At 51.8% G+C, this 20,350-nt stretch overlaps 1 protein-coding gene across 1 annotated transcript in view; it reads left to right on the forward strand.

Annotated features, from left to right (window-relative positions):
• Window positions 1–20,350, forward strand: part of LOC147091935 (uncharacterized) — a 162,128-nt gene that overhangs the window by 129,462 nt on the left and 12,316 nt on the right. Inside the window, exons 4-5 of the mRNA XM_085976645.1 lie at window positions 12,391–12,529; window positions 16,602–16,680. Of these exons, the coding sequence (XP_085832771.1) occupies window positions 12,391–12,529; window positions 16,602–16,680 (218 nt within the window). The remainder of the gene's footprint in view (window positions 1–12,390; window positions 12,530–16,601; window positions 16,681–20,350) is intronic.

Below are 20,350 nucleotides of genomic sequence, written 5' to 3' on the forward strand. Positions count from 1 at the left end.
CTCCCCTCCAGGGAAGACGTGTCCCCTTCATCGCCATGGGCTGGCGCGGCTGAGGGTGGCACTGATGGGCTGGCTTCCTCTTCCTCCTCCTCGATTTCAGAAGCGCTGACAGTGGCAGCTTGAGGGCCCGCCTCCTCACCTGGCGATTCACCATCTGAAAGCAGGGAGGCACAAGAGTAGCTTTAGAGTGAGGACAGGGCGGCAGCGAGGGAGGCATGAGTGCTGCCATGCACTGCATTGGTCGGACAGTGGCAAAGGATGCTGATCTGAGGCGCAAGTGGAAAGAGAGAGGTCAAAAAGGTGATGCCCTTACCATTGGTGCCCAGAACAGGGTCGGCATCTCCACTGGCGACGGGGCCAATCAGCCGGCCTGCCATAATGCGCTCCACACGCTGGTCGAGGTCGGAGAGCTCTTTGACGTCAGGACGGCCTCCCCCGGTCTCACGTAGCTTCCTCCGGTTGTGCGCCACCTTGGCCTGCAAGAGAAAGGACGGCCTCTAAGTACAGTGTGAAGCCCTGATCTTGTCTGCAATGCCTCCCATGGTCGAATAGCTTGTACAGTGTGAAGCCCTGATCTTGTCTGCAATGCCGCCCATGGTCGAATAGCTTGTACAGTGTGAAGCCCTGATCTTGTCTGCACTGCCTCCCATGGTGGACTGGCCCTGACAGTGTGAAGCCCTGATGTTGTCTGCAATGCCTCCCATGGCCGAATAGCTTGTACAGTGTGTAAAGTGCTGAATGTGCAAGTGATTTTCATGACAGTCCCATAGCTGCTGGATGAGGGCTGGCCATTAGGGCTTTCAGGTGACCTTTGCCCATAAACTGAGGTGCACATGCAGGGATGAGGAGGACACTGGAAAGGGTACTCACCCTGACAACCCGAGTGAGGTCGTTGAACTTTTTCCGGCATTGCACAGGAGTCCTGGCAACCACGCTGTTGGAAGTCACCCTGTTTGAGACCTCCCTCCAGGCTTTCCGGTAGGCGCTGGGCAGCGGCCTCCTGCCACCTTCTGGGAACAGAACATGGCGCCTGCGCTCCACTCCGCCAACCAGCACCCTCAGGTCACCGTCGCTGAAGCGCTGCGCTCTCTCCCTGGCCTTCTCCATAGCCCTGGGCGTTGTGCAGATGAAGCAGAAGTGGTCAGGCCTAGGTTGAGGGCTGCAGTGTGCAGGGCGTGGCAGGCAAACAAATCCACCCTCCCCCTTTAAGAGCTGACCGGCGCCAGAGTGTCTGCCGTCAATCAACAACTCGCTGCACCTGCGCTGCGCCCGGCCTCGGGGGTATCGCTCAGCACCGCCAGCTTAGCGCCTAAAGATAGTCGTGCATCGCCTGTTTTAGCGCAGCAGCAACCTCTTGGGGCGATGCGACTGAATATCGGCGAAGGTGGCGCGACCTTGCGCCGGGCGCAAACTTTAGCGGCCGCCCGACTTTAGCGCCCCGAACGTGGCTATACTGAATTTCTAGGCCATAATGTTTTCAAGGGGAGACTGGATAGGCACTTGAGGGAAATAAACTTGCAGGGCTACGGGGATAGAGCGGGGGAATGGGACTGACTGGATTGTTCTACAGAGAGCCGGCACGGACTCAATGGGCCGAATGGCCTCCTTCTGTGCCGTTATGACTTTATCACTCTCTGGGGTCTAACCAGGGCTTTGTATAGCTGTAGCTTATAAGGAGAAACTGTTTCCAGTGGCAGGAGGGTCGGTAACCAGAGGACACAGATATAAGGTCATTGACAAAAGAACCAGAGGCGAGGTGAGGAGAATTTTATTGACGCAGCGAGTTGTTGTGATTTGGAATGCGCTGCCTGAAAGGGCGGTGGAAGCAGAGTCAATAATAACGTTCAATGGGGAATCGGATAAACACTTGAAGGGGAATAATTTGCAGGGCTATGGGGAAAGAGCAGGGGGAGTGGGACTAAATGGAGAGCTCCTTCAAAGAGCCGGCAAAGGCACGATGGGCTGAATGGCCTCCTTCTGTGCTGTATGATTCTAGGAGCCACTCCTGGAGTGGAGTGGTGCCCGCAGGGATAGCTTGGCAGGAAATTGGGAGGAGGTGGTTCACACGCAGACAGCACCTGATTTCGAGATGCTGTCCTTTTAAAATTGGCCCTCCACAGGCAAGGAGGGACTCGGTCCCTTTAATGAATATCACTTTGAAAAGAAGAGTCCCTGTCCCTTTAAGAGCCCTTCGCCCACCACTCCCATCTTTTTCTTAAAGTCTTTGAAAGTAATAATAAAAGTTCATGCAGAAAAAATGTGTCTGACTGTATTTTTGTGAGTATCTGTGTCTGTGTGTGTGTCTGACTGTATGTGTGTGTGTCTGTGTAGAATAGCATCATAGAATGATACAGTATGGAATCTCCTCTTAATCTTCTCTGCTCCAAGGAAAACAACCCCAGCTTCTCCCGTCTCTCCACAGAACTGAAGTCCCTGAACCTTGATCAAATTCTCGTAAATTTCTTCTGCACCCTCTCTAAGGCCTTGACATCCTTCCTAAAGTGTGGTGCCCAGCGGAAGCCTAGCCAGTGTTTTATAAAGGCTTAGCATAACCTGCTTGCTTTTGTACTCTATTCCTCTATTAATAAAGTCAAGGATCCTGTTTGCTTTTTTAACAGCCTTCTCAACTTGTCCTGCCACCTTCTAAGATTTGTGTACATACACCCCGAGGCCTCTCTGTTCCTGCACCCTCTTTAAAACTGGACCATTTAGTTTATATTGCCTCTCCTCATTCTTCCTACCAAAATGAATCACTTCACACTTCTCTACATTAAATTTAATCTGCCACGTTTCTGCCCATTTCACCAGTCTGACTACATCCTCCTGAAGTCTGTTACTATCCTCATTGTTTGCTACATTTCCAAGTTTTGTGTCATTTGTAAATTTTGAAATTTTGCCCTGGATCCAAGTCCAGGTCATTAATATATATCAAAAAAAGCAGTGGTCCGAATCAATGTTCACGTTAAATTGCGCGGCCACGCAGCGGTCTGGAGGTCCCGCGCAGCCGGCACACCGCCCTATAAATGGAATAAACGCGCATGCACGGAAATTTGAATGGGCCGTTCAGCCCGTTAAAGGGGCCACGCACCTCAAAAAAAAGAGGGAACTTTGATCCTAATACCGATCCCTGGGGAACATCACTGTTTACCTCCCTCCAGTCTGAAAAGAAACCGCTCACCACTACTCTCTGCTTTCTGTCCCTGCGCAGAAAATTGGAAGGGGGCGAGAGCGAACAGCACCTGATTTCTCGCCAAGCACTCACGGGAGCAGGGGATTTGCCCTACTTTAAATATCAGTCTCTTACATAGACATTATAGAAAGGGAGACGTTGTCCCTTTAAAATCAGTCATCCACAGGGACGCAGTCCCTTTAATGAAAATCACAAAGAAAAAGAGAGCGCATGTCCCTTTAAGAGAACCCCCACCACTCCCATATTTCTCTTAAAGTGCTTGAAATTAATAATTAAAAATGCAGAAAGTTAATATTTAAAAAAATTAATTCAGGGAGAAAAAATATTTTTACTCACATTTGCTCCACAGGGTTTCTTGTTTCTGTTCCATCAATTTAAAAACGAACTGCTTTTTTTATGATCAGCCATGATCACATTGAATGGCGGAGCAGGCTCGAAGGGCCGAATGGCCTACTCCTGCTCCTATCTTCTATGTTTAAAACAAGTATCTTCTGTAAAATAAAATTAGTTTGAACTGTAAAATGTGAAAGGAACATTAAAAATAAACTTTCCCAGGATCACAGATTCTGACCAGGCCCCTTTACAAAATGGCGGCGGGCCGATCCCAGGTCCCGCCTTCTCCTTCGCCGCGATTGATTGGAGGACCAAAGCCCCTCGGTTGGTCCTCCAGGCTCCGCCTCCCCTCGCTCATTGGTGGAGAGCTCAGTGTCAGTCAGTGCACGCCGGCGACGTCGTGACGTTGCAGGGTGGGCGGTTGGAGCAGGCGGGAAATTAAATTAATTTAAATTAAATCTCCCGTCAGCCTCCTCTGACCCACTCAGCCGGCGCAAGTCCCGCCTCTCGGGCTCCCCGATTGGTTGGAGGACCCGCCGCCGGCTCGCTTTTCCAGCCCCTCCCTGCTCGCTCCCTATTGGTCGGAAGCTCCCGTCAATCAGGCCCTGGGCCCGGGTCCTATCTTCTATGTTTCTATGTACTTTCAGTGATGACTTTTATAAACTGGTTTTACAGGAAATTAGAAGAGGAAGGGAGAGATCTGAATACACTCGGTCCCTTTGTGACTCTAAAGTTGCAGCTGACCCTGCGCATGCGCCCCATGGCCCCGCCCTCTCCTGCTCCACAGGCGCCCGGCCCGCACATGCTCAGCACACACCCTGGGCCCCTGTCAATCATCCTCCCCCTCTGAACAGGCCCCGCCTCCTCCCCCTACTCCGCATGCGCCGCCGGGCCCCGCACCGGAAGTTGAGCCGCTACCGCGCCTGTGCAGTGCCTCAGATTCTGGGGAAGGCCCGGGCAACCGCGAGTGTCCGGGTCACCGGCGGAAAGTGAGTTTAATGAGGGTTTTTGTTTTATAGCGGAGAGAAGCGCGAGCGGGGAGCTAAATAAAAAGAAAATACAAACCGCACCATCCCAGCGCCCTCCCGGCACCGAGCGCAGCGGATTGAGCGGCCGCAGCCCCTTGTCTTCTGCAGGGAGCCGGACTGGGGCACGTCATCAACTCCACGACGGGAACTGACGGGAGCGCCGACCAATAGTGAGAGAGTGGGCGGAGCTTGGAGGACTGAGGTGGCAGCGGGTCCTCCAACCAATCGGGGTGTCCGCGGGGCGGGACTTCCACCGCCTGCTGCTCCCGCTGCTGAGACAAGTGGAGCAGTGCAGAGGGAACTTTACTCTGCACTGGGCTTTACTCCCTCAGCACTGCACTGGAGGGGCAGCACAGAGTTTTAGACTCGAGACTCTGGAGTGGGACTTCAACCCACAACCTTCTGACTCAGAGGAGAGAGAGTGCTGCTGCCTGAGCCACGGCTGACACTCTGTATCTAACCCGTGCTGTACCTGCCCTGGGAGTGTTTGACGGGACAGTGTAGAGGGAGCTTTACTCTGTATCTAACCCGTGCTGTACCTGCCCTGGAGTGTTTGATGGGACAATGCAGAGGGAGCTTTACTCTGTATCTAACCCTGTGCTGTACCTGCCCTGGGAGTGTTTGATGGGACAGTGTAGAGGGAGCTTTACTCTGTATCTAACCCTGTGCTGTACCTGCCCTGGGAGTGTTTGATGGGACAGTGTAGAGGGAGCTTTACTCTGTATCTAACCCGTGCTGTACCTGCCCTGGGAGTGTTTGATGGGACAGTGCAGAGGGAGCTTTACTCTGTATCTAACCCGTGCTGTACCTGCCCTGGGAGTGTTTGATGGGACAGTGTAGTGGGAGCTTTACTCTGTATCTAACCCGTGCTGTACCTGCCCTGGGAGTGTTTGATGGGACAGTGTAGAGGGAGCTTTACTCTGTATCAAACCTGTGCTGTACCTGCCCTGGGAGTGTTTGATGGGACAGTGTAGAGGGAGCTTTACTCTGTATCTAACCCGTGCTGTACCTGCCCTGGGAGTGTTTGACGGGACAGTGTAGCAGGAGAGTTACTCTGTATCTAACCCATGCTGTACCTGCCCTGGGGGTGTTTGATGGGACAGTGTAGAGGGAGCTTTACTCTGTATCTAACCTGTGCTGTACCTGCCCTGGGAGTGTTTGATGGGACAGTGTAGAGGGAGCTTTACTCTGTATCTAACCTGTGCTGTACCTGCCCTGGGAGTGTTTGATGGGACAGTGTAGAGGGAGCTTTACTCTGTATCTAACCCGTGCTGTACCTCCCCTGGGAGTGTTTGATGGGACAGTGTAGAGGGAGCTTTACTCTGTATCTAACCCATGCTGTACCTCCCCTGGGAGTGTTTGATGGGGCAGTGTAGAGGGAGCTTTACTCTGTATCTAACCTGTGCTGTACCTGCCCTGGGAGTGTTTGATGGGGCAGTGTAGAGGGAGCTTTACTCTGTATCTAACCCATGCTGTACCTGCCCTGGGAGTGTTTGATGGGACAGTGTAGAGGGAGCTTTACTCTGTATCTAACCCATGCTGTACCTCCCCTGGGAGTGTTTGATGGGACAGTGTAGAGGGAGCTTTACTCTGTATCTAACCCGTGCTGTACCTGCCCTGGGAGTGTTTGATGGGGCAGTGTAGAGGGAGCTTTACTCTGTATCTAACCCGTGCTGTACCTGCCCTGGGAGTGTTTGATGGGGCAGTGTAGAGGGAGCTTTACTCTGTATCTAACCCGTGCTGTACCTGCCCTGGGAGTGTTTGATGGGACAGTGTTGAGGGAGCTTTACTCTGTGTCTAACTCGTGCTGTACCTGCCCTGGGAGTGTTTGATTTTGACACCAGGTGCTGAGAATGTTAACATAGAAACAAAGAAGATAGGAGCAGGAGTAGGCCATTCGGCCCCTCGAGCCTGCTCCGCCATTCGAAGCGATCATGGCTGATCATCCAAATTCAGTACCCGGTCCCTGCTTTCTCCCTATAACCCTTGATCCCTTTAGCCTTAAGAAATATATCCAACTCCTTCTTGAATATATTTAATGTATTGGCCTCTTCTGCCTTCTGTGGTAGAGAATTCCACAGGTTCACCACTCTCTGGGTGAAGAAATTCCTCCTCATTTCTGTCCTAAATGGCCTATCCTTTATCCTTAGACTGTGACCTCTGGTTCTGGACTCCCTGACCATCTGGAATATCCTTACTGAATCTAGTCTGTCCAGTCCTGTCAGAATTTTATAAGTTTCAATGAGATCCCCTCTCATTCTTCTAAACTCCAGCGAGTACAAGCCCAATCGTCCCAATCTCTCCTCATACATCATTCCTGCCATCCCAGGTATCAGCCTGGTGAATCTTCGCTGAACTCCTTCCATGGCAAGAACATCCTTCCTCAGATAAGGCGACCAAAACTGTACACAATACTCAAGGTGTGGTCTCACCAAGGCCCCGTACAACTGCCCAATCACCTAACCTGTCCAAATCATCCAGTAGTTTCTTGGCATCCTCCTCACAGCACACACGCCCACCCAGCTTTGTGTCGTCTGCAAATTTGGAGATATTACATCTAGTTCCCTTGTCTAGATCATTAATATATATTGTGAATAGCTGGGGTCCAAGGACCGATCCCTGTGGTACCCCACTAGTCACTGCCTGCCACTCGAAAAAAGACCCGTTTATTCCAACTCTTTGCTTTCTGTCTGCCAACCAGTTCTCTATCCAAGTCAATAGCTTGCCCCCAATCCCATGTGCCTTAACTTTACATGCAGAAAAAATCTGTGTATATGTCTGTCTGTATTTTTGTGAGTATCTGTGTATGTTTGTCTGTCTGACTGTATGTGTGTGTGTCTGTGTAGAATAGCATCATAGAATGATACAGTACGGAATCTTCTCTGCTCTAAGGAGAACAACCCCAGCTTCTCCCGTCTCTCCACATAACTCAAATCCCTCATCCCTGGTCCCATTCTCGAAAATTTCTTCTGCACCCTCTCTAAGGCCTTGACATCCTTCCTAAAGTGTGGTGCCCAGCGGAAGCCTAGCCAGTGTTTTATAAAGGCTTAGCATAACCTGCTTGCTTTTGTACTCTATTCCTCTATTAATAAAGTCAAGGATCCTGTTTGCTTTTTAACAGCCTTCTCAACTTGTCCTGCCACCTTCTAAGATTTGTGTACATACACCCCGAGGCCTCTCTGTTCCTGCACCCTCTTTAAAACTGGACCATTTAGTTTATATTGCCTCTCCTCATTCTTCCTACCAAAATGAATCACTTCACACTTCTCTACATTAAATTTAATCTGCCACGTTTCTGCCCATTTCACCAGTCTGGCTACATCCTCCTGAAGTCTGTTACTATCCTCATTGTTTGCTACATTTCCGAGTTTCGTGTCATCTGTAAATTTTGAAATTTTGCCCTGGATCCCCAAGTCCAGGTCATTGCTATATATCAAAAAAAGCAGTGGTCCAAATCAATGTTCACGTTAAGTTGCGCGGCCACGCAGCGGTCTGGAGGTCCCACGCAGCCGGCACACCGCCCTATAAATGGAAAAATCGCGCATGCGCGGAAATTTGAATGGGCCGTGCAGCCCGTTAAAGGGGCCACGCACCTCAAAAAAAAGAGGGAACATTGGTCCTAATACCGACCCCTGGGGAACATCACTGTTTACCTCCCTCCAGTCTGAAAAGAAACCGTTCACCACTACTCTCTGCTTTCTGTCCCTGCGCAGAACATTGGGAGTGAGCGAGTGCAAACAGCACCTGATTTCTCGCCAAGCACTCACGGGAGCAGGGGATTTGCCCTACTTTAAATGTCAGTCTCTTACATATACATTATATAGAAAGGGAGACGCTGTCCCTTTAAAATCGGTTATCCAGGGGGACACGGTCCCTTTAATGAAAATCACCCAGAAAAAAAGAGCGCCTGTCCCTTTAAGAGAACCCCCACCCATATTTCTCTAAAAGTGCTTGAAATTAATAATAACAAACGCTGGAAATTAATATTTTAAATTTAATTCAGGGAGAGAAAAGTATTTTTACTCATAAGTGTTTGCTCCAGAGGGTTTTTTGTTTCTGCTTCATCAATTTAAAAACGAACTGCTTTTTTAAAAGAACAGAAAATGCTGGAAATACTCAGCAGGCCAGGCAGCATCCGTGGAGAGAGAAACAGAGTTAACGTTTCAGGTCTGGGACCCTTCATCAGAACTGGAAAAAGCTGGAGATGTAACAGATATTAAGCAGGTGCAGAGACAGGGGGGGGGTTAGGAGGGGAGGAAGGAATTGAAGAACATCCTGTACTTTTGAAAGGCAGGAAAGCTAAAATGTTGCAAATGGGAATGGCAAAAATCATACTGCATGAAAAATGGGGGCAGGGATAATTACCTGAAATTGTTGAACTCAATGTTGAGTCCGGCAGACTGTAAAGTGCCCAATCGAAAGATGAGGTGCTGTTCCTCGAGCTTACGTTGAGCTTCATTGGAACAATGTAATAGCCCGAGGACAGAGAGATCAGAGTGGGAGTGAAGCGGTGAATTAAAGTGACAGGCGACCGGAAGCTCAGGGTCACCCATACGGACTGAACGGAGGTGTTCTGCAAAGCGGTCGCCCAATCTGCGTTTGGTCTCCCCAGTGTAGAGGAGACCGCATCGTGAGCAGCGAATACAGTATATTAAATTGCAAGAAGTACAAGTAAATCACTGTTTCACCTGGAAGGGATGTTTGGGGCCCTGGACAGTGGGAAGGGAGGAGGTAAAAGGGCAGGCGTTGCATCTCCTGCGCTAGCACGGGAAGGTGCCAGGCGAAGGAGAAGGGCTGTTGGGGGTGATTGAGGAGTGGACCAGGGTGTCGCGGAGGGAGCAGTCCCTTTGGAATGCTGAAAGGGGAGGTGAGGGGGAAGATGCATTTATTGAATTATCACCCGATCTGTGTTATGCAGCGCTCTTAATAAAGCCTGGAGCGACAATTTGTGTTCTTGTGAGCTTGATTATCTGGTATCTGAAACCCTAGGACTCCCGATCATTAGAGTCAACCTCAGTGTGTGGAAAGGGATTCCCTGGTGTATCCCACCCGCTGACACACCAGAGTGTCCACATTGTGACTGCGGTGGGTCAATTCCACTGTTTCTGATGCCTTTAATCACATCCAGGACTGAACCATGTTAATTCAGGCAACTGGGGCTTGTTAATGTTAAGAGCCACCAATAACTGGGCTGGATTTAAAGATTCTTCCCTGTTCTCTCAGTACTTGTGAGCAGAGAGTAGCTGATGGTATAGAATCATAGAGCACAGTAGGATGCCTTTCGGCCCATCATGCTTGTGCCGGCTCTCTGAAAGAGCGATGCAATTAGTCCCACTGCCCTGCTCTTTCCTCACAGCCCTGCAAATTTCTGCTTTTAGTAGATATATTATAGTGATAATTCCCTCAATCTGGAGAATAGAAGTACAGTGGATTCACGCGCGATCTTCTCGAGTCTGTTTCAACTGACAACACCTTAAGTGGCCTGTTCTTATACACAAGCTTGGTTACCGCTCAGGAAATGGGATTGTTTGGACCCGTCTGTTGACCGCCTCCTGAACTCCTGCTAATTCAGGGAATTTAGTCCATCTGTGACCAGACTATAACCACAAGCCCGTCTGGTTATCACACCTATACGGTCCATGAGGTTATTATTAGATTCACACCCAGACGTTGTGCCTTTACTTGTCTGGCACTTTATTATCCCATAACACGGGTACAGGGGCTCAGTAATATTTCATTCATCAGAAAGACAAAGTACAACAACATACTGGTCAGCTTAACAGAATCTCATCCTAATTAAGGGGCTATAAATATAAAAGTCCAGCAGTGAATTCAGGGGAAATGACTTTACCCATAGAATGGTGAGAATGGGGAACTCACTACCACAAGGAGTAGTAGAGGTGATTGATTCACAGTAATGGCGGCTGCAATGCCCACAAGCCCCCGCGCTCCAGAAAGCGCTCCGGCCGCCGCGCTGAGTTGTGGCTGACCCCGCGCATGCGCCCCATGGCCCCGCCCTCTCCTGCTCCACAGGCGCCCGGCCCGCACCGCGCATGCTCAGCACACACCCTGGGCCCCTGTCAATCATCCTCCCCCGCGCCTGCGCGCTGGGCCCCCTGCGCTCCAGGCTGCCGCGCGGGGCTTTCTTTGTAAAGTCGGTGTTGGTGAAGAGCCGCAATCAGTGAGGGAAAGTGAGTTTTCCCCCAGATCCGACTGAGATCAGAGGAGGGGAGAGAATAAAGGGGAATCCAAACCTGAGAGTCCGCCGATCCGGGCCCCCAGCGGAGCTCGCTCCAGGTACACGTGACCCGGGCCCAGGGCCTGATTGACGGGAGCTTCCGACCAATAGGGAGCGAGCGGGGCGGGGCTGGAGGAGCGAGCCGGCGGCGGGTCCTCCAACCAATCAGGGAGCCCGAGGGGCGGGACTTGCGCCGGCTGATTGGGGACAGAGGAGGCTGACAGGAGATTTAAATTAAATTAAATTCCCGCCTGCTCCAACCGCCCACCCTGTAACGTCACGACGTCGCTGGCGTGCACTGACTGATACTGAGCTATCCACCAATGAGCGAGGGGAGGCGGACAGAGAGTTTTATCAGGGTTTTTTTTAAATAAATATATATATAGCGGACAGAAGCGTGGCCGGGGATATAAATAAAAAGGAAATACACACCGGCACCGTCTGTGCTTCAGGGGCCGGACCCGGGCTGCCCGCTCAGGTCTCGCCCCGCCGGCAGTTGGAGATCCAGGCGCCTGGCCCCCCGCTCCAATCAGGCGCCTGGCCCCCCGCTCCAATCAGACGCCTGGCCCCCGCTCCAATCAGGCGCCTAGCCCCCCGCTCCAATCAGGCGCCTGGCCCCCCGCTCCAATCAGGCGCCTGGCCCCCGCTCCAATCAGGCGCCTAGCCCCCCGCTCCAATCAGGCGCCTGGCCCCCGCTCCAATCAGGCGCCTGGCCCCCGCTCCAATCAGGCGCCTGGCCCCCGCTCCAATCAGGCGCCTAGCCCCCCGCTCCAATCAGGCGCCTGGCCCCCGCTCCAATCAGGCGCCTAGCCCCCCGCTCCAATCAGGCGCCTGGCCCCCCGCTCCAATCAGGCGCCTGATCCCCGCTCCAATCAGACGCCTGGCCCCCGCTCCAATCAGGCGCCTGGCCCCCCGCTCCAATCAGGCGCCTGGCTCCCGCTCCAATCAGGCGCCTGACCCCCCGCTCCAATCAGGCGCCTGGCCCCCCGCTCCAATCAGGCGCCTGGCTCCCGCTCCAATCAGGCGCCTGACCCCCCGCTCCAATCAGGCGCCTGGCCCCCCGCTCCAATCAGGCGCCTGGACCCCGCTCCAATCAGGCGCCTGGCCCCCCGCTCCAATCAGGCGCCTGGCCCCCCGCTCCAATCAGGCGCCTGGCCCCCCGCTCCAATCAGGCGCCTGGCCCCCCGCTCCAATCAGGCGCCTGACCCCCGCTCCAATCAGGCGCCTGGCCCCCCGCTCCAATCAGGCTCGCCGCACCGCGCCGTCTTCTGATTGGTCCGAGTTGGACGCCGGCGTCATCGGCTCACGTGGCGGCCCGGTTGGGGGGGGAACCAACGCGGGACGTATTCCGATTGGTCCGCACCCTGGTTTACGTCGTTGCCCCACGTGCCCGGGCTGGACAAAGGCGGCGTTCTGATTGGCCGACGCGGGGCGGGAAAACCCAAATCCAAACGGCGCTGTAAACAGCTCGAGCGGGGAAACGGGCAGCCGCCCGGCGGCCGATCACTGGAGCCCCGGTCCCCGGTCACCTCAGCTCACCTTGTGGTTCGGTCACCGCCATCGACCCGGACACCACCGACTCGTGCGTCAGCGTCTTCCAGCCCGGCAAGGTGGAGATCATCGCCAGCGACCAGGGCAACCGCACCGCGCCCAGCTCCGGGGCCGTCACCGGCAGCGAGCGCCTGATCGGCCACCCCGCCAAAAACCAGGTGGCATCAACACCGTCTTCAACACCAAGAGGCTGATCGGCCGCAAGTTCAACCACCCGCTGGTGCAGACCCACATCGAGCACTGGCCTTTCACAGGGGGGAAGGGAGGGGCCGCCCGCCGGGTGGGCACAAAATGGCCGCCGCCCGCCGGGTGGGCACAAAATGGCCGCCGCCCGCCCGCCGGGTGGGCACAAAATGGCCGCCGCCCGCCGGGTGGGCACAAAATGGCCGCCGCCCGCCGGGTGGGCACAAAATGGCCGCCGCCCATGGCCTCAGTCAGCAGTTGGCAACAACAACTTGCATTTATGCAGCGCCTTCAATGTAGTAAAACGCCGCAAGGCGTTTCACAGGAGCCTAATCAAACACAATTTCACACCGAGCCACATAAGGAGAACATGAGAAATAGGAGCAGGAGTAGGCCAGTTGATATTAGGGCAGGTGACCAAAAGCTTGGTCAAAGGGGTAGGTTTTAAGAAGCATCTTCGAGGAGGAGAGGTTTAGGGAGGGAATTCCAGAGCTTAGGGCCTAGGCAGCTGAAGGTGCCGTCAACGCATCCCGTGAAATTCAGTGGGAGGTTAGTGGCGGCAGTAACCATTACTGCCCTGCACCGCCGGCGATGACGCCATCGCCGTGCGCAGCGCCCCGCTCGCGCCTTGTCCGCGATCTTCGGTAGCACCCCCTAACTTACCGCTGGATGCTATGTCCGACAGGGTCAGGGGGGGCCTACCCACGGCCGGGGTGGTGCTATTTAAAGGCGAGGTGCCAGGTGGCCATTTTTGTTGCTGACCGCCTCCGCTGTGGTCCCCGGCCTCCTGACCTCCCGCCCCCCCGCGGAGTGCCAGCTGCGCTCCATGAGCCCAGCACTTCTCTTGAGTGCTGGGCTCTTTTGCCGGCACTCTGATTCCCGGTGGCCCAGCTGTGCCCCGGGTCGCGCTGCGCAAGGCATGTCCCCTTTAAGAAGGGGAGGAAGGCCTGAAATATCGCGGCGTGATGTGCCGCAGTACATGGCGCTGCAGCACGTAGCGCCACGATATTCCCTCACAGCGCCCCAAAAGGGAGGCGGGGCACTTCCAGTAGCACCCCACTTCCCTCTTGGGGTGCTACCACTCAATTTCGGCCAAAGGGGGTGTGACTCAATTTCTCCCCCAAAGACTCTGCAAAGGGATATAGACAGGTTAAGTGAGTGGGCAATAAGGTGGCTGATGGAGTGTAATGTAGGGAAATGTGAGGTTATTCACTTTGGTAGGAAGAATACAAAAACAGAATATTTTTTAAATGGTGAGAAACTTTCAAATGTTGGTGTTCAAAGAGATTTGGGTGTCCTCGTGCAAGAAACACAGAAAGCTAGCGTGCAGGTACAGCAAGCAATAAGGAAGGCAAATGGCATGTTGGCCTTTATTGCAAGGGGGTTGGAGTATAAGAGTAAGGAAGTCTTGCTCCAATTGTACAGGGCCTTGGTGAGACCACACCTGGAGTACTGGGCACAGTTTTGGTCTCCTTATCTGAGGAAGGATATACTTGCCTTGGAGACGGTGCAACGAAGGTTCACTAGTTTGATTCCTGGGATGAGGGGGCTGTCCTATGATGAGAGATTGTGTAGAATGGGCCGATACTCTCTGGAGTTTAGAAGAATGAGAGGTGATCTCATTGAAACAGACAAGATTCTGAAGGGGATTGACAGGGTAGATGCTGAGAGGTTGTTTCCCCTGGCTGGAGTGTCTAGAACTAGGGGTCACAGTCTCAGGATAAGGGGTCGGCCATTTAAGACTGAGATGAGGAGGAATTTCTTCACTCAGAGGGTTGTGAATCTTTGTAATTCTCTGCCCCAGAGGGCTGTGAATGCTGAGTCTTTGAGTATATTCAAGGCTGAGATCGATAGATTGTTGGACTCTAGGGGAATCAAGGGATATGGAGATCGGGCGGGAAAGTGGAGTTGAGGTCGAAGATCAACCGTGATCTTATTGAATGGCGGAGCAGGCTCGAGGGGCCGTATGGCCGACTCCTGCTCTTATTTCTTATGTTCTTATGTTACCTCTAGATTTGACTATTTCAACACACTCCTGGCTGGCCTCCCATGTTCTAACCTATGTAAACTTGAGGTCATCCAAAACTCTGCTGCCTGTGTCCTAACTGGCACCAAGTCCCATTCACCCATCACCCCTGTGCTCACTGACCTACGTTGGCTCCTGGTTAAGCAACGCCTCGATTTCAAAATTCTCATCCTTGGTTTTAAATCCCCCCCCCCCCCCCAACCATGGCTTCACCCCCTCCCTAGCTCTGTAATCTCCTCCAGCCCCACAACCATCCGAGATATCTGTGCTCTTCCAATTCTGGCCTCTTGTGCATCCCTGATTTTAATCGCTCCACCATTGGTGGCCGTGCCTTCTGTTGCCTCGGCCTTAAGCTCTGGAATTCCCTCCCTAAACCTCTCCGCCTCTCTTTCCTGCTTAAAGACGCTCCTTAATGCTGATTTCTCTGACCAAGCTTTTCGTGATTTGCCAAATATCTCCTGATGTGTCTCGGGGTCAGGTTGTGTTTGCTAACACTCCTGTGAAGCCCCTTGGAACATTTGACTCAGTTTCAGGCGCGAGATAAATTGTGATTTTTAGTTTTATTCATTGTCATTCAAGTTTCACCCCCTCGATTGTAAAGGGCAGGTAGGCACTGGGATACAGTTCCATAGTCACTGGTTGCAGTGATTGTTGGCCACCTATTCAACTTTGGGGGGCATCACAGACAAAATCAAGCCCCCTTTGCAGACTCGGCCTTTGCTGCTGGGGGTGACTGGACAGTGATCAGTAGCAGGAGCCCAGGGCACTGAAAGAAAGAAGGAAAGAAAGACTTGCATTTCTATAGCGCCTTTCATGACTACCGGATGTCTCCAAGCACTTTACAGCCAATGAAGTACTTTCAGAGTGTCATAATGTGGGAAACGCGGCAGCCAATTTGCGCACAGCAAACTCCCACAAACAGCAATGTGATAATCTGTTTTTGTTATGTTGGTTGAGGGATAAATATTAGCCAGGACACCGGGGAGAACTCCCCTGCTCTTCTTCGAAATAGTGCCATGGGATCTTTTACGTTCACCTGAGAGCGCGGACGGGGCCTTGGTTTAACGTCTCATCCGAAAGGCGGCACCTCCGACAGTGCAGCACTCCCTCAGCACTGCACTGGCGTGCCAGCCTAGCTTTATGTGCTCGAGTCTCTGGAGTGGGACTTTGAACCCACAACCTTCTGACTCAGAGGTGAGGGAGCTGCCAACTGAGCCACAATGGACACTGAGGCTAACTGCAGTCTCCCCAACTGCATCCCAGGCCAGGATCATCTGAGCACCCCCACTGTGTGCAGCTGGAATGTGCAACCTATCCTGGTCTGCACTGGGGAGCGGGGGAAAGGGAGGTCAAGGGTCAGCACAAATGTTCGTCAACCTTGCCCCCCCCCCCCCCAGCCTCCCGCACTCAGAAGAACCAAGTGGCGATGCACTGCAGCAACTCGCCAAGGCTTCTTCAGCAGCACCTCCCAAACCCGCGACCTCTTCCACCCAGAAGGACAAGGGCAGCAGGCGCATGGGAACACCACCGCCTCCAAGTTCCCCTCCAAGTCACACACCATCCTGACTTAGAAGTATATCACCGATCCTTCATCGTCACTGGGTCAAAATCCTGGAACGCCCTCCCGAACAGCACGGTGAGAGTACCTTCACCACACGGACTGGAGCAGTTCAAGGATGCGGCTCAGCACCACCTTCTCGAGGGCAATTAGGGATGGGCAATAAATGCTGGCCTTGCCAGCGACACCCACATCTGAGAAACGAATTTAAAAAAATCTCCTCTGTACCCTCTAGTGCAACCCTTGAGAGCGGACCTGCGAGGGAGCAGGAGCAGAGCCCGGCAGTTTAAAAGAGTGAAGCCCGAGAGGCTCGAGAGCGGGAGCAGAGCCCGGCAGTTTAAAAGAGCGAGGCCCGAGAGCGGGAGCAGGGCCCGGCAGTTTAAAAGAGCGAGGCCCGAGAGCGGGAGCAGGGCCCGGCAGTTTAAAAGAGAGAGGCCCGAGAGCGTGAGCAGAGCCCGGCAGTTTAAAAGAGAGAGGCCCGAGAGCGTGAGCAGAGCCCGGCAGTTTAAAACCAATCCAACAGCAGAGGAGAGAAGTAAAAATTAACCGAAGCGTGACGTCACCAGAAAGCAGGTACGTGATTGGTTGGTGAGTATTTCTTTCTCCTTTTTTACAAGCTTAAATTCTGTGTTTTATAGTTTCTAGGGTCTTTGTGGTGCAGCGGGGATAGTAGGTAAACAAGCGCCATTGAGTATACAATGTAATTGGTGGTTTTGATTTAATTTAAATTAATTGAAGGGTAAGTCATGTCAGGACAGCCCAGCCCCGTAGTTTGCTCCTCCTGCACTATGTGGGAAATCAGGGACACTTTGTCCCTGACGACCATGTGTGCGGGAAGTGTATCCAGCTGCAGCTACTGACAGACCGCATTGCGGCGCTGGAGCTGCGAGTGGATACATACTGGAGCATTCGCGAAGCTGAGGACGTCGTGGATAGCACGTTTAACCAGTTGATCACACCGCAGGTGAAGGTTGCACAGGCAGAAAGGGAATGGGTGACCACCAGGCAGAGTAGTAGGCGCAGGCAGGTAGTGCAGGAGTCCCCTGGGGTCATCCCCCTCTCAAACAGATATACCACTTTGGATACTGTTGGGGGGGATGGCTTACCAGAGGAAAGCAGCAGCAGCCAACTTCCTGGCACCAGGGGTGGTTCTGCTGCACAGGACGGGAGGAAAAAGAGGGGTAGAGCTTTAGTAATAGGGGATTCTATTGTAAGGGGAATAGATAGGCATATCTGCGGCTGCAAACGAGACTCCAGGATGGTGTGTTGCCTCCCTGGTGCAAGGGTCAAGGATGTCTCGGAGCGGCTGCAGAGCATTCTGGAGGAGGAGGGTGAGCAGCCAGTTGTCGTGGTGCATATAGGTGCCAACGATATAGGTGATAAACGGGATGAGGTCCTAAAAGCTGAATATAGGGAGTTAGGAGTTAATTAAAAAATAGGACCTCAAAGGTAGTAATCTCAGGATTGCTACCAGTGCCACGTGCTAGTCAGAGTAGCAATAGAAGGATATTTCATACGAATATGTGGCTAGAGGAATGGTGCAAGGGGGAGGGATTCAAATTCCTGGGACATTGGAACCGGTTCTGGGGGACGGGTGACCAGTACAAACCGGACGGTCTGCACCTGACAGGACCGGGACCAATGTCCTTGGGGGAGTGTTTGCTAGTGCTGTTGGGGAGGATTTAAACTAAAATGGCAGGGGTTTGGGAACCTGAGCAGGGAGACAGAGGAAAGGGAAACAAGGATAGAAGCAAAAGACAAGAAGGAGAAAAACAAAGTGGGCAGACAGAGAAATCAAGTGTTTAAACCAAACATGGCCACAGTAAATAATTCTAAAAGGTCAAAGAGCATTAAAAAAACAAGCCTGAAGGTTTTGTGTCTTAATGGGAGGAGCATTCGAAATAAGGTGGATGAATTAGCTGCGGAAATAGAGGTAAATGAATACGATATGATTGAGATTACGGAAACATGGCTCCAGGGTGACCAGGGCTGGGAACTCAACATCCAGGGGTATTCAATATTCAGGAAAGATAGGCAAAAAGGAAAAGGAGGTGGGGTAGCATTGCTGGTTAAAGAGGGGATTAACACATTTGTAAGGAAGGATATTAGCTCTGATGATGTGGAATCTGTATGGGTAGAAATGAGAAATGCCATGGGGGCAGAAAATGTTAGTGGGAGTGGTGTACAGACCCCCAAACAGTAATGCGGAGGTCAGGGATGGCATTAAACGGGAAATTAGAGACGCGTGCAATAAGGGCACTGCAGTTATTATGGGTGACGTTAATCTACATATAGATTGGGCTAACCAAATTAGTAACAATACTGTGGAGGAGGAATTCCTGGAGTGAATACTGGATGGTTTCCTGGACCAATATGTCGAGGAGCCAACTCGGGATCAGGCCATTTTAGACTGGGTATTATTTAATGAGAAAGGATTAATTAGCAATCTTGCTGTGCAAGGCTCCTTGGGTCGGAGCGATCATAATATGATAGAATTCTTCATTAAGATGGAGAGTGATATAGTTGACTCAGAGACTAGGGTCCTGAATTTAAATAAAGGAGACTACGATGGTATGAGGCGCGAGTTGGGTAGGATTGATTGGGGAATGTCACTCAAAGGGTTGACGGTGGATAGGCAATGGCAAACATTCAAAGATCGCATGGATGAACGACAGAATTTGTTCATCCCAGTTTGGCATAAAAATAAAACAAAAAAGGTGACTCAACCATGGCTAATGAGGGAAATTAGGGATAGCATAAGATCCAACGAAAGGACATATAAATTGGCCAGAAAAAGTAGTAAACCTGAGGATTGGGAGCAGTTTAGGATTCAACAAAGGAGGACAAAGGGATTAATTAAGAGAGGGGAAATAGAGTATGAGAGTAAGCTTGCAGGGAACATAAAAGCTGACTGTAAAAGCTTTTATAGATATGTGAAGAGAAAAAGATTGGTGAAGTCAAGCGTAGGTCCCTTGCAGTCAGAATCAGGGGAATTTATAATGGGGAACAAAGAAATGGCGGACCAATTAAATACATATTTTGATTCTGTCTTCACAAAGGAGGACACAAATAACCTCCCAGAGATGTCGGGGGACATAGGGTCTGATGAGAGGGAGGAACTGAAAGAAATCAGTATTGGTAGGGAAATGGTGTTGGGGAAATTGATGGGATTAAAGGCCGATAAATCCCCAGGGCCTGATAATCTACATCCGAGGGTACTTAAGGAAGTGGCCCTAATGATGGTAGATGCATTACTGGTCATCTTCCAGAATTCGCTAGACTCTGGAACAGTTCCCATGGATTGGAGGGTAGCTAATGTTACCCCACTATTCAAAAAAGGTGGTAGAGAAAAAATGGGGAATTAGACACCGGTGAGCCTGACATCGGTAGTGGGGAAAATGCTAGAGTCCATTATAAAGGATGTAATAGCAGAACACTTGGAAAACAGTGACAGGATCGGACAAAGTCAACATGGATTTACGAAAAGTTAATTCTGCTTGACTAATCTACTGGAATTTTTTGAGGATGTAACTGGTAAACTAGATAAGGGAGAACCAGTGGATGTGGTCTATTTGGACTTTCAGAAAGCTTTTGATAAGGTCCTGCATGAGAGACTAGCGTGCAAAGTTAAGGCACATGGGATTGGGGGCAAGGTATTGACTTGGATAGAGAACCGGTTGGCAGACAGAAAGCAAAGAGTCGGAATAAACGGGTCGTTCTCCGAGTGGCAGGCAGTGACTAGTGGGGTACCACAGGGATCTGTCCAAGGACCCCAGCTATTGACTATATATTAATGATCTAGACGAGGGAATTGGATGTAATATCTCAAAATTTGCAGATGACACAAAGCTGGGTGGGAGAGTGTGCTGTGAGGAGGATGCCCTGAAAATCCAGTATGATCTGGACAGGTTGGGTGATTGGGCGGAAGCATGGCAGATGCAATATAATGTGGATAAATGCGAGGTTATCCACTTTGGTGGTAAAAACAGGAAGGCAGATTATTACCTGAATGGCAATAGATTGGGAGAAGGGGAAGTGCAACGAGACCTGGGTGTCCTTGTGCACCAGTCGCTGAAGGTAAGCATGCAGGTGCAGCAGGCGGTGAAGAAGGCAAATGGTATGTTGGCCTTCATAGCGAGAGGATTTGAGTACAGGAACAAGGATGTCTTGCTGCAGTTGTACAGGGCCTTGGTGAGACCACACCTTGAGTATTGTGCGCAGCTTTGGTCGCCTTATCTGAGGA

This window comes from Somniosus microcephalus, unplaced genomic scaffold (assembly GCF_052327205.1).
Source record: "Somniosus microcephalus isolate GS21.2 unplaced genomic scaffold, FLI_Smic_1.0 unresolved_chr3, whole genome shotgun sequence".
NCBI classification, from domain to species: domain Eukaryota; kingdom Metazoa; phylum Chordata; class Chondrichthyes; order Squaliformes; family Somniosidae; genus Somniosus; species Somniosus microcephalus.